At 38.3% G+C, this 14,539-nt stretch overlaps 1 protein-coding gene across 1 annotated transcript in view; it reads right to left on the bottom strand.

Annotated features, from left to right (window-relative positions):
* MTA3 (metastasis associated 1 family member 3) overlaps positions 1 to 14,539 on the bottom strand; it is a 152,617-nt gene that overhangs the window by 26,561 nt on the left and 111,517 nt on the right. The window contains 2 exon segments of the mRNA XM_019472155.1: positions 637 to 668; positions 12,722 to 12,868. Of these exon segments, the coding sequence (XP_019327700.1) occupies positions 637 to 668; positions 12,722 to 12,868 (179 nt within the window).

Here is a 14,539-nt window from a genome sequence, read left to right as displayed (position 1 = left end):
TCAGAGAAAGGTTTGCTTTATGTGAATTTTTGTTCAGTCCTTATCTAACTTTTATTAGGAGTTTGAAACAGAAAGAGACTGAAAAAATTTCTCACCCTATAAAAACCCAAGGCAGACACTGAATCCATGATATTTTTATGCATAAAACTTTTTAATCTCATTTTTGAAGCTGTATCTCTCCGTTTAAACATTTCTCTGTTTCTGAGACCCAAACTATCAAACTCAAGGTAAAGTCGGAAACCATCCTCACAGGAATGTGATGCAAGAAATTACGCAGCGTATGTTTTGAACTTTAAATGTGTTCTGACACCTGATACACGCAGAACACGAGATATTTTATCAACATTAATTTGACATAATCAAAAATCACTTAAACACATAACATACAAAATTGTAACTGGATTTTTCACTTATTCAAACTGACAGCACTGCTACTTCTTAAGCTATTCAACCTCACATTTTTTCCAAGATTTCCCATGAAATACGATGCAGACAGACTCATTTTATCTCTACAGTGATACTAGACTTTATAAAAAAACATGCCAATGGCTTAGGATACTGCTATATCCGCTTTGTTTTCATAGGAAGAATCATATCTATAGATAGATCAATACCTATAATCTCCTCTATACTTACCATTATTGTTCTTGTTGTATGGCTGGATGATTCTGGAAAACAAAAGAACCACAGCGCATTAGAGTATTGTCTTTAGCCATAAAAGCCCTATTTTCTGATGCTCAGCCTGCAGGCTAAGATGCTACTGTTCAGCTACAACAACGAACATATCAGAAAAGCAGAGATTGGAAAGATTTCTCAGGAAACGAGCACGACAATCATCACTGGTCCTGAAAATATACGGCACACCACAGCATGCTGTTAGCTGCACTCATTCTCTTTGCTTAATTATCCTCTTCTGCAGGAAAATATAAAAATGGAACTAATTCATAATTCATGTTTCAAGAAGTGGTTTTTTTCATTTTGCTTTTAACATATGGCATCATTTAACATGGAGGATTAGCACTGCAGAAAAAAATACAAATAGCATCAGCATAATTCCATTACTATTCCCATTTGAAAAAGCTTTCTAAAACTAGACAATCCTTTTTCCAAGAATTTTGAGATGGATTCACAGTTTGAAATTGACAAAGTATATTGAGAAGTGTAACATCCAGAAATCTTAATTATTCTCTCCTATATGATAAGTCAGGAGTCAGTCAACTGAACTCACAGTTATATTTATATAAAATTGCTGAGGAATCACGACTAGCCCAATGGCTAACATAGATTTCACCCCGCTCTTTAAATTAAATTACATTTGCTTTTTTTTCCTCCCAAGGACAGAAATTCTCACCCTCAGGCTTTAAAACGCTACAGTTGTCATATTACAGCCGTGTTCTTTTCCGAAGCAGTATAACTTCAGTAACTAAACATCCTCCTAACCAGTTAAAAAAACTGCAAGAAAATGCGCTGCTGATCTATAAGATGCAAGATGATGCTACTAGCAATCTCATAGACTTGCTCAAAAATTTGGGTTAGACATCATATTGGCTATAGTACACAAAATTCTTAAGGAAGAGACATTTAGCAACACTACATGAGTTCTGGGTAAAATGTACACAATTCTGCATGAATTGAATCAGCAGAGTGTCAATTCTGCAAGTGAGATAAATGTATGATAATTACAATAGGTTAGTTATTCTTGTCCCGGTTCCAAATTGCAATTCTTATGGCGGTCCCAACTGGCACCCCTTACACAAAGAATTCTCCAGGGGTTTTGTTATTGTTAAAAATAGTATTAAAGAGATTAAAAGGACATGAGAAAGAACAGCTGCACATCTCTTTCTGAAAAAAATGGTAACTACACTCCCAAACTGGTGTTTCTCTTTCATTTTGAGGAGTCATCTTGACCAGTCTGAAGGTATAGTTCAATCACTGATAGAAACAAAGACAAGCCCTTTTAAACATCTCCAACTATTTAGAAACTTCAATCTGATATTCTGCAGTAATTCCTGTATCTAATTTACATTTACATTTGTACAAGTCTTCATCCTTAATCAAATCTAATTAAAAGTATATATATATCAATACAGGTATCGATAACTTCCCATCGATAAAGGTTCTATAATGTGAAAACCTACTTAAAGCCTCTGATATTTTAGTTGTGAGCGCCTCCCCTAGCCCCCTTTTCCTCTCTTTTTTCGCACAAAAATTATCGTATATAGAAATACATTTAGGTCACCTTGCCTCCAGGCAAGTTTTAAACTGGTAGTATAAAAATTAAATACTGTGACAGTCTACTGTTTCCTGATACCTGAATGTATTTGGCACTGTTATAAAGTAAGAGAAGATCACAGTAGAGTGAAGAACTCTATAATCTGTTCAGTTTTTATCATCACAGTAAAGTTATTTTTGTTATTACAGGTTTGTTTATTTTTTTGACATCCCAGTGAAAGAACATTTCAGGACCTGAATGTTCCTGAGAAAACCCAAAGACTGCATTCATGGAAGTATAACCACCTGAGTAACTCTTGAGACAAGGACTCGTTCCATTTATAAGCCCAACTACCCAGAAAAAAAAAAAAACAACCAAAACCCAACCTATCTCCAAGAGCACAACTGCATTTCCTGAGGAATCCTCAACTTAAGCAGAATTATCAGGTTAAACAAAAAGGATGGGGCGGCTTCTCTCTTGAAATATAGAGAAGATACATTACACAGCACTTCCAGTCACCCCCAAAAAGATCAAAGCGAACAAACAAAAATCCCTATTTTTTATACTTGGATACCACAGTAATAAAATCTTCACTCTTACTCAGAGGTGCTAGGCTTTTGGCATAGCTTTATATGCCAAGTCTATAAAACCTGTGCTTAGCCGTGATGGTCCCAAAATACTCGGTCACCCTCTCAGTTCCACAGACAACTGAGTGAGAGAGAGAATATCTCTCTAAAGGGAACTGAGGAACAGACGAATGTACCTGGAGGCTGTTAAACAGCCTATTTTTGAAGAATACTTTACAGACACTCTTAATGCAATGCCAACAGCTGTTAACTCCAGGATACTACCATATTGATAACCTATTAATAAAACCGAGCAAAGAAGTGAAGAAAGATGTGTTATATTTGTAGAGTAATATCCCTGGGTTCTATCATACAATAAAAACATTCTCTGTTTTTTGCGTATCTTTTTCTTAGCTTTTATTGCTGTAGATACTGAAATATCATCTAAGTTGCCAAACATCTTTTAGAAAGACCTGAGTATATCCATAAATAAGATGCTAGGGAAAGAACTGTTTAATAAGTAGACATAGTCAAAAGATTCTAGGATCTAGCAGAGGCTACTAATTAAGGTGCCATTGCTACACAATTTAAACTCTTACATACTCCGGTACCCAAATATTTAGATTTTAGAACTGAGGAGATGCTGATTTCTTCCAGAAAATAATTACACCCTGATTTGGCAGGATTCTGACCAACGTTCATGCCTGAACACACACCAGCCAATTCTGTGGAAAACTTTGCTTTTAATTAAGGCAACTAAGGAAGAAAGCCCTTGCTTCCAATTAAAAAGGCAGTCATGCAGCATTCAAAAAGGCATGTTTTACAAAAGGTCTGCTCGCCCATGCAACCTCCAATGCAGCTTGAGGGCAACAGAGCTTATTTAAAAACCACAAATGTCTTGGTTTTCAACAGAACAGAAAACAAACCCCTGGATTTTCAGTTTCATCTGCCAAGTTTTAGAATGCCTTCAGGAATTTAAATAATCAGGCTCAAATTTCAGTGAAACTGGCACCAGTGGACACTTGGTTTATAAATGAGTTCTTACAGCAAATGATTTTCTGCAAGGCAATAATCTGTACTTGCGTTTCTTCAGTAGAAAGGAAACTCCAGGATACAGAATGATTCTCCCCTTACGGCCGATGATTCTCCCCTTACGGCCGATGAAGTGCTAGTGAAGTGGATTACTCCACTTTAAACAAAAATGGTTAGACAACATCGCCAACAAGGGGTTTTGGTGATCTGATGTGAGTAAATGACAGTAAATGCAACATCAGTACTGACAAGATGTTTAGAAGTTTATTATTGTGGAGAAATTGATGCACCCAATGGCAGAAACTGCGCAAGATGCTCGTATGCTCTTTCTACAACATAATGAGTACGTTGCAAAAAGAAATTTCCTTACATTGTAAGTTGCTTTACCAATCATACTGACCAATCCAGTGTTCCTCCCTGTTTACGGGCACTAGGAGACTATAAAATTTCCCACTGTAAAACCGTTTAAGGCTAAATCAGAAAAAGTCCACTGCTAAGGGGTGGTGCCAGCTACAGAACTATTTCAAGTTTATATAGTATTCCCCAGCAAGAATTTTTTTTTCCCTTAAGGGTTCTTCAAGCCAGGACAGAAACCACATCCTTAATAACACTCCAGTGCTTTTCCAGCTGTTCATGTGTTGTGTTTATATGTGCTATTCTTTAGTTTTGCTGACAGGAAACTTCGTTATCTGATATTCATCTTTCTCTTTTATATTAACAGGGTCATCAGCAATACTAGTGGGTGAAAGGTGGCCTTTTCTAAACCTTCCAGAATAAATACGCTTCAAGATAATGTCATTTAGACACGTGGAAAATAAAGGCAGACATGCAGTAGCGCAGGTGTTTAATCCTAGTAACACTCGCAGCTTATCATGGTACATGAGACTGTAAAGAACCTTTTCACTCCGGATGGACCACCTTATGAAATAACCTGAGACAGGAAGACTGTTTCATTATTTCTTCTCAACTCAGGTTATGAACATTTTAAGTAACCAAAATAATTGTTTTATTCCTACCAGTTTGTGGCAGTGGAACAAGTGACATTAAGTGTTACTTCAAAAGTATTATTAGAAAAATATGTATCTTGTAATCATACTAAGAATGAGTTTGACTTTGAGGAAGACCCTTAGTCTCCCAAGATTGAAGTGTGAAACACTAGAGAAACAATATACAGACAACAAAAGCAAAAAAGCACAAAAACATACAGAACGATCACAAAGCATTTTCCCCAGACACGGAAACTTTCCAGTTACACTGCCTAAGCACTTTCTGAAGGTGCCTTCCACGTTGCATTATGTAATAAAATTGTTAAGAACTACAGCTCTGTAATCACAGCTTACAAAAAATAATCAACCTACTTGACAGTAATCATACACAGAAGCACTTTAAGTATGAACTCCAGATCTCGAATCCAGAACACGTAATTCATGAGGTAATACGCTGCTAATCCTGTTATCCAACAGACAGGATTCTCTTTCTGCAACTTTAATTCTTTAAAATAATACTAGGGGAAAGTCGTGATTGCAGGAATTAGGTTCTGGTTATCTGCATTGTGTTTTGAATGCTAACTTGATTATAGTGTTGTTCTTATTGTTTACTCTTTTAAGAGCTGATTTATTCTGCCAATTAGAAAAGCCAGTGTTACTGCAATTTCACGCCTACACACTACCTGTGTATAAAAAAAAGAAACACTGATTCAGCAGCAAAAATGGGGCAGTTCACCATGAAGTGCCCTCTCCCCCATCTGCGATCCCACCCAGCTTGCTCTTTCTAACCCCTGCTGTTACTGGAGTTATCAGAAGCACGTGTTACACCGGTGAATACAGAAATGCAATGCTATAATCTTATCCTAAGTATTCCTTTCCTTAGTACAACAAAATGTAAGTGATGTCTGGCACGCTCCAAGTGGTGCATCAAAGCATGAATGAGACTCTTGTTTTGGGCTTTTTGTGAATCAAATGTAGGCAAAGAAGCCTTACAAATCCAAAGATACATTTTTGAAAGAAAGGAAATAAAAGCAAAAAAAAATAATTTGCAATTCAATTTCTAGTGTACTTCCACCCTTGGAAGTAACTCGCATTTCACAAGATATAGTAAGCCTGAGAACTACAGTTGAATGGAAATTGTGTTTTGACTTTGGCAAAACAAAAGCAATTGCTGACTATATTTAAAAAACCCACAACACAGTGCTATGCTATGCAAACGCTTAGGGACAGTTCTTTCCCAGAGGAAAATCAAGGAAACATGGGTTTGCAGAAACGGTTTTGCTCCTCCCAAGTCCTCCTGTGACCAAATTCATCATAGAGGAGTCACGCTGCTTACCTTTACCCACTGAAAAAGTACTCTGCAGTTTGAGCAGTCTTCGGACACAGAATGGAAGACGGTTCTTTTATTTGTAATCAAAGAACCTCAAATACTTGGGAGATAATTGTAATGTGAATTCAACGCAGGCGAGTGATGACCGCACATTTATCATTGCAAGACAATAAATCGTTTTCTCAACTTTAAGAAATTGGGGGGGGGGCAAGAGAAGATACTTCTGTTTTTCGGACAAAAATATCTTCCTCCTAGTTGATTATCTTTCGTGTTAAGTCACAATGTCATTTGCACCACTGGGGTTGGAGGAATGAAGACCAAAGTGGGGAGGGGGGAATCATCAAGTCATTGTAAACAAACTGAAGGAAAAGCATTGTTTTATAATACAAAAATTCAAATAGAAAAAAAAATGGCTTGAGACGTGCAAACATGAGGTGTAGTAGCTTAGTTCTACAAATGACTGATGGCATCAGCAGTAACACCCTGGGGTAATTAAGGCCTGCGTCATTTTCCAGGTACATAATTTGGGCTCTGGACGTTGTCACTAGTTCATCATCTCCAGTATAATTTGTACCGCTGAAAAAAACCAAGTGAATATACTGGCCACAGAAATGCAAGCTTTAGAGCATTTTAGTTTTCTACGAAATATTTAAAATGATTGCCTCCAATTGGACAGTGAAAATAGACAGAAATTGGCTACTCTTGTGCAAGTTGCAAAAATCAAAGGAAAAAAGGTTGTTAGGTTAACCTCTTGAGGGTCAGAGACGGCTTTAATACTTTGTATAAAACTATGCATGACAAGGCTCTTACCATAAAGTATTTCATATCATGACATAAATAAATGCTCTGAGTAATACATGTTGGGAAATAACCAAGAGTCATAAACACCCTTTTCATAGTTCTCTGCTTCTCCAGTAAATGACAGTAACACATCAATTTTTCCAGAGAGATCTGCTTTCCATGCTCACATTTCCATCAATATCAGTGCACACATTTCAGTAAGAGATCTGTAGCCAAATATTTCAAAAAATTTGCTGGCTACATCAAGGACCAAAGCTAGAATGCACATGCCCAAAGCAAATTTCAGACCTTTTCATAGTTCTCTGCTTCTCCAGTAAATGACAGTAACACATCAATTTTTCCAGAGAGATCTGCTTTCCATGCTCACATTTCCATCAATATCAGTGCACACATTTCAGTAAGAGATCTGTAGCCAAATATTTCAAAAAATTTGCTGGCTACATCAAGGACCAAAGCTAGAATGCACATGCCCAAAGCAAATTTCAGAGGAAAAACTGGCCGTGGAAAAATATATAACTTTTGTTTCTCACTTTTGGGAAAAGCAGATATACACAATTCAACATCAATCCCACTTTGTGTTTCAGCATGGAAGAAATGGCAAAAGTAGCTTGTTTATCACATAGTAGCTTGTTCACCACATCTCATTTCTTCTCTTTCAGTTGGAAATCATCAGTGTGTAAAATGAGGTTTATAACAATTTAGATAGTTTTATAGTTTATTAATATGTAAGAGAAAATTTAAGATTTTATTTTTTAAAGTAATGGATCGCCAGATGCTTTTTGGTATGCATTCCATGCTGCTAGCCTGCCACCGCAGTAGAACATCTCCATCTCTACCAAAAAACAGTATAGCAATGATCAGACACCTTTGAGAAAAAACAACTGCCTCTGCTGAGAAATTCCATCATACAGTGAAAACTCCTTCCTTTTAATATACTTTCACATAGGGTTATGTGAAGTTAATTATGATGACGCACATATTAGAATTGTTTGCTCTGTGTCAAGAAAATTTGGGGCAGCAAAGGCTCCGGTTTCCCTGCTTGTCAGTTAGGCTGCTTATATTTTCATGTGTTTGTCAAAGGAGAGTCTCAAACTCCCCATGGGAAAATAGGAGTGAAATATAAGCCTTTCTTCCTTGCTTATCTCCTCAATAGCCAATACTATTAGTCATAAGCAGAGAGAGAAGGATTGACCAAAATAGCATCTAAGAGAGAAGGTACATTTTTTTGAGGTCTTTCTCCCTTTGCCGATTGCTCACGTCACTTTCTCATCTTGCTGTGCCAGAGATGTGCGGGTTCCTAGGAAAATGGACCCCAAAATTGCCATCTCATTCTTAGATACAGCTGCATACTTCAGTATATTCAGGAACAGAAATTTGACTGTTGAAAGAATCCTCTTGAAGGCATCAGGACATCTCAGCCTGAAATACAGCATTAAAGGTCTGGGAAGGGGAAGAGAGAAGGAGGATCGGGGCTGTTGATTGAAGTCTCTTCAGCTATGAACAACTGGTTCTCTTATTTCTGCCCACAAGTCATGAAAACGGTATCAACAGGCACAGACTGATTTCTGTACCTCATTAGTGACGTTAGTATCTCGGGCATCCTGTGGATATTCTGGTTCTGATGCATGTAAAAGTAAGGAAATGCCTGCCAGTTGACAGAGATTATACTTATGTAAAATACCTTTACCTGATCTTTCCAAATATTATATGGAAAATTATCATTACTCACCCTGCCAAAACAATAGCCTGACGTGAAACTTGACTACTTGGATGTACTGTTGCGCACAGTTAAGCAGCTTGTGGGTGAAAGTAATTGCTTGGAATAATTTCAGACGCTGTAATTTAAAGATCAGATTCAAAATAGCTACAAAGCACTTTACAGTCACACCTAAATCTTCCCATCGTCAGCTCCAGTCATAAAACTGGATACACGTAACATTCTGCAACGTCGTGATTTTCTGAATACAGAGTTTTCCCATTTGAAAGAGACTGTCTTCACTGCTGAGAACCCTTTAAATATCTTGTGTCGACTTTCTTTTCAGCAGCAATGGAAATTCTGCATTTCAGAACAGTTAAAAGCACCAGTGTGCATATTACACGAAAACTCCCCAAAGTACTGTGATTTTTTTCCAGAACAGAAAAAAGCTTTCTGGCATTTTTCATTCCATCCTACAGAATGCGAGATTTGCTGTTGTTTGAAAATAAAAGGAAAAACACGTTTCTAAGACCATCCAGGAAAAGTCTTTCTCCTACAAGAAAGGACACAAACAACTACAAGATCTTCTCTCTATCTAGTTACAATATACGATGCTTAAGCAGTGCAATTTTATTTAGGTCTATGCCATATACATGGGTTCGTGCATACAACTGCAACCACACCTCTCAGCCACCAGTGACTGACGCTCAGATCACCTAATAGAAAGATATCAGGGCACAACCCCCACCATTTATGACGAGATAAATGTGCTCCCTCGTCATTCTTGATAAAGACCGAGCAGTAGTAGTCAGAAATTACAGACTCCCTCATCCCTATCAGTTGCACCGGACTCTTGCTGGAGGTGCATCTGTGGAAAAATGAAAGGGAAACTTCTGTTGCACTGGCCAAAATCCAGACTCAAGACAACATAAGACTTCCCTATGAAATGCTAATCATGTTCTTATCTATTACTCTTAAAAGCATTAAACCAAATATTACTGACGTTTCTCATCATTTCCCCCAACTCCCCCATACGGGCATAAAGAAGTGCCATTTCCATATTACATTGCTTTATTTCTGAGCCAGTAATTATTATTTTGTTAATAACAAATTCTGTCAAAATACAGCACTTGACTCACCTAGGCAGTAAGACTGACTTTAAAGATGCCAATCTAAATATATATTTACACAAGCCTAATTGACATTTACTTGAATGCTGTAAATTATCGTACATCTTAAGTAAGCGTATTTATATGGCTTCTTTACAACAAATATCTAATACTGTTGAAAAAAAGCAAACCTGAACACGCAGATATTTCTATGTCAATAACATTAAGATTATGAAAACAGCAAGAGATAAGACTTAATATAAGCCCACTGTGCTCATTTTTGTTTGCTCATTTCATCAAAGCATGCACTAAAAGACAGAATATATCATCATCTCCATAGTTGGCTTTCTGGATACTGTTAATTGATGTAATGCAATAAACCCAGCAACGATCAATAGTATTTTGGAACCAAAAAAAGGTTTTTAGTCTATTTATAGTAACACAAAAACTCTGGAGGCTGGCAAAACCTTTCATGGCACAGATAGTACGCTGTTGTCAGTGCAATTGCACAGAAACCACCTTTTCCCAAGTTCATCTGGTCACTGAGTTTTTGCTGTGTACTGAAGAGAAGCTGGATGCATTGCAGCCCCAAAAACGTATTTGATATTTACCAACGACCAGAGAAGGGGTTAAATGGCAAATATTAAAGGTAATTGTTTTTAAGTCAAAAGGAACAGAGGACCTGTGCTGTTGAGAATCATTACTACTGGTTTGATTGTTTTAGAGAGTTTGGTTTTCCTTTGCATTTTATTTACACTTTGCAGGCTTTTCATTAAAGAGAAGGGCTAGGATAAGAACAGAAATAGCCATTTTTAAATACTAAAATAGCCGTTTTTACACTAACAAAATACAGATTTCAGTTACTTAGGATATACGCTTTCCAGTAAATTATGTTTTCACAGAAAACAGATAAGCAGAAATAATTATCTCCTAAAGCAATGACTTACAGTTCTCAATAGTAATTTTTCAAATTAGATGTTATTCTGTGCAAATTGCCTTAACACAGTTAGCTGACTGATACAAACTAATCGGTGTGGCTAATGACTGGTTTTATAAACTCTCTACTTGGAAGAGAACATTTGTACTAAGTAGAAGAAAAATTTTAAAGACTTCCAAGCATACCTCCTTATAGGGACATCATCATCATCATATTTACCTTGAACTTACTGCTACAGCCTTCTCTGCAGCAGAAATGTAACATCACCTTTATTTCCAGGCGAAAGTCATTCATCGCTCAAAGCTTATATGGAGAGTCCAGTCTAATGGCCAGCACTGGGGGGGCAGGGAAGCAGCCTTCGTGCACAATCCCATGCAGTAACTACCAGACCATCCCTGCAGAGCTTCACACTCAAAGATCGCAGTGGAAATTCCGCATTTATGGCTATGCCTATTAATGGCATCATCCTTTCTTCCAAGTACAAGTCACACGGTTGCCATCTTGGTCCACCGAATAGCTTGCGTTGCCATGCATGTTATTTGCCTACTGTGTAACGGCTGTTGCACACTGAGCAAAGTGATCCTCCCTTCTGTGTATATTAAATATCCACTTTTTGTCAAAGTATGTAGTGACTTCTATCTAGGTATTATTACATCTACAGTAGATATCTTCACTTCAAGATACAAATAACGCCGGCAATGACAGAAAAGCATGAGCATTATGGGAAGACGATGGATAATGAATCAAGTTTTTCTTCCTGTATTTGGAGTAATATTTCTATTAGCTTGTCTAAAAAGAGCGCCCTCCTTATTTCTACCTCGACCTATTCTGTGAAGCATGAAAACAGTTACCTCTTTTGCGCAGATCGTGTCCTGAACAGTCTATTTCAGAGCCTAACTTCTTTCAGATTTCTAATCTCAACAACCTTATTCAATTATAAAACAAATAAGCTAATGGCTTACAGAAGTTACATCTCACAAAAAGAGAGTTTAGGAAACGCACGCATTTCTTTTCAGTGCAAACAAATGATATCCTGCTGGATTCTCCTCTTATTTGGTCATGAGGTAAAACTGTTCACAGTTCCAGTTGAAAATCTTTCTTTTTGGTAATAATTAAAAAAGAAAAAATCAGTAATACACAGTCATTTTTCAGAATAAAAAGTAAAGATTATTTGAGAAAAGTTGGCCTTACCCACAAATTTCCATCATTTTTTTGCACAGCTTCATATCTGATCACCATTTGCACCATACTGAAATGAAGTGGCTGGATACACCAGGCTTAAAGATCACCTCTGGCGCTGCACAGTGTACAGGAAAAGCCTCTCCTGTACCTCTGTGACACCCCTTTTCCTTCCTCCTGGTATAAACGCAGGGACAGCCCCTTTCTAAGGAGCTCCTACCTTCCGTCAGTCCTTGTTGCCAGGACTACTTCATTCTTATTTTAACTGATTCTGTAACGCAGTCTGGGGACGCAAGACGCCAAAAGCTATCTTCTCTCTATTACCAATGACACTGTTGAGAATCCAGATTAAGCTGTGTTTAGAATCCACATACTAGCAAAGAGATTGGTTGTAAACTAGCAGGTCCAGTATTTAACAATGTAGCTATATATCAAGTACTTCAGCACAGAGTAATTCAAAAGGTCTTGCCTACCTCTGCAAAATATTCCTTCAAATAAAAATGCAATGGAATAAACCGAAATAAAACATTAGTTCCATCTCTCCCTTCACCAAATTTGTTTTATTCCTTTCTTGTCCTCTTATACGGAGATGAAGGTTTAGTAAGAAAAATGGTAAAAATAGTTTGTTTAAAAGATGGCATTAATATACCCATGTTCAATTAATAAGCGCCACCATTCATTGCATTAAGAATCAATGCTATAAATATGCTACTCATATCTTACATTTCTGTTGGTCTGTACCCCCTCATTTAGTGTCATTTCTTAAAACTGTATTCTTTACAGAAAGGTCACAAAACTTTGTTATTTCAGGTCCACAGAAAGTTTTGCAATTCAGAGACTTAAAGAATATTTCTTTTATACTCCTTCACATACCATCAAGACCATTATGATGGCTGTAGTTTCTTTTTCCCAAAATACTTAGTGAAGAGTGGTTGGAGGGTGCAAGCAGTCGTTTTGCACTTGGACTTTGAAGGCTTGGTGTTGACCTGATTACATTGGGTTTCACTGCAGGATGAATCTCTGTTCGAGACAAAAGAGAAAGAGAGAGAGAAAGAGAGAGAGAGATCGTACATACTTGATTTAAAAAATAAATAAATAAAAAGTCCATTCAACATTAAATTTACATTTAAATTTCTAGTGAAAGGAAAGAAAGTTTCTTCAGCGTGACTGTTTGCAAGACCACGAATAACAATTCAAACACGAGTCTTCATACCTACAGTTCTTCCAAGCAAGAAAAATCTATTTCACTTTAGATTGCCCGAGTTCAATACTATGGCATAGATGTGTAAGGAATTCAGAGATTGAAGAGATAATACAAATCAATCTGAAACAGGTCTGCGTTTACATTTTCCTACCCTTTTGAGGTTTATATTGGAGCTACACACCTACAGCTTTTTAAGCAAGCAAATAAAAGCATTTTACTGTAGTGAAATTACCTCAATACCTCAAGCTATTCAATATTTTCTGTCACAATAACAAGTTTCAAGGGATCTTCCCAAACACAAGTCACCAGGTGCAAGAAGTCAGGGAGCCAGCCACAGCAGGGCTCTGAAGGTAAAACCACCCCAAAACTGCAGCAGGAACACAAAAATCGTTAAGACTGCACTGGGTTCCCCAGGTACTGCCAGACTCCCATACAGAGTCATCACTGGGGAGTTTCAAACATCCCAGAGTATCTAAATACGGTTCACGGAGTAGGATTATTTTGGAGAAGGAGGAAGAAAGGTAGGTAAGAGGCCGTGAAACGCATCTGGCCAGCACACTTCAGGGCGGCAGCTGCTGTGTTTGCCAAAAGCTGATACAGTTGTATGGAAATCTCTCAATTATCTGCCAGATAAAAGCGGCAAAAGGAAGCCTCGGTAGAGTCTGCTTGTCCTTCACCAGGAATTTGCTGAACCAATTAACTTATTCCCATCACACATTTGGGTTCAAAAAGCCACTACTGTGTACGTCCTCGGACAGACCCAAATTTGCGAGGGAAGTCAGACCGCCCGAGGGCAGGTCCCCATCCCTCTGACACAGGCACAGGGCACCAGCTGCCGGCACTGCGCAGGTTGCGAGGCGCTCGCAGCCCGATTATGGCCGGCCACTCGATTGCCCCACAGAGCAGAAGAGACCTCTGGGCTGAGAACGCAAGGGCAGAGGGGCTGGGAGACGGATCAGGAGAGTCAACTGTCTAAGGGGAGTAAGAAAAGATGAAAAATAATTCATTTTGCACCCCCTGAAGTGAAAGTGCTCCTTTCTGCTTTTTTTTTAATAAAATAAAGTGTAGAAGCTGGGAATGCGCAAAACCTAAGGTGAGGCCAGGTATCCAAGGAGGAGGCCCTCCAGCCTCTGCTATTCACAGCTATCATGCAGGAGAAGCAGAAACCGTTGCACAAAGCCAAAGTCCACTGCGATAGCAGATTTTTCCTCTTTCACAAATACCAAGCAAATCTGCTATCCAAGCGCTCGCCTGCCCGGCCTCACGCGCTCGCTCCCGCAGCAAGCCTTCACACGCAGCTACAGGTACCCAGCCCACCCACCCCGACTGGCAACCGGCCGTGGCTGAGGGGAGTAACAGTCTGCGCTGCCGTTAACAGTCGCGATAACCTTTAAAAGGCAGAAATAGAAAGGCGGGACAGCCAAACAGTTTCGTCAGTATCCAAATAGGTGGAAAGGAGTAGGATGGCCACAGTGACTTGGCCAGGC

Source organism: Aptenodytes forsteri, unplaced genomic scaffold, assembly GCF_000699145.1.
Source record: "Aptenodytes forsteri isolate BGI_AS27 unplaced genomic scaffold, ASM69914v1 Scaffold195, whole genome shotgun sequence".
Lineage (NCBI taxonomy): Eukaryota > Metazoa > Chordata > Aves > Sphenisciformes > Spheniscidae > Aptenodytes > Aptenodytes forsteri.
Note: the sequence above shows the minus strand (reverse complement) of the source record. Positions and strands in the feature narration are given on the sequence as shown.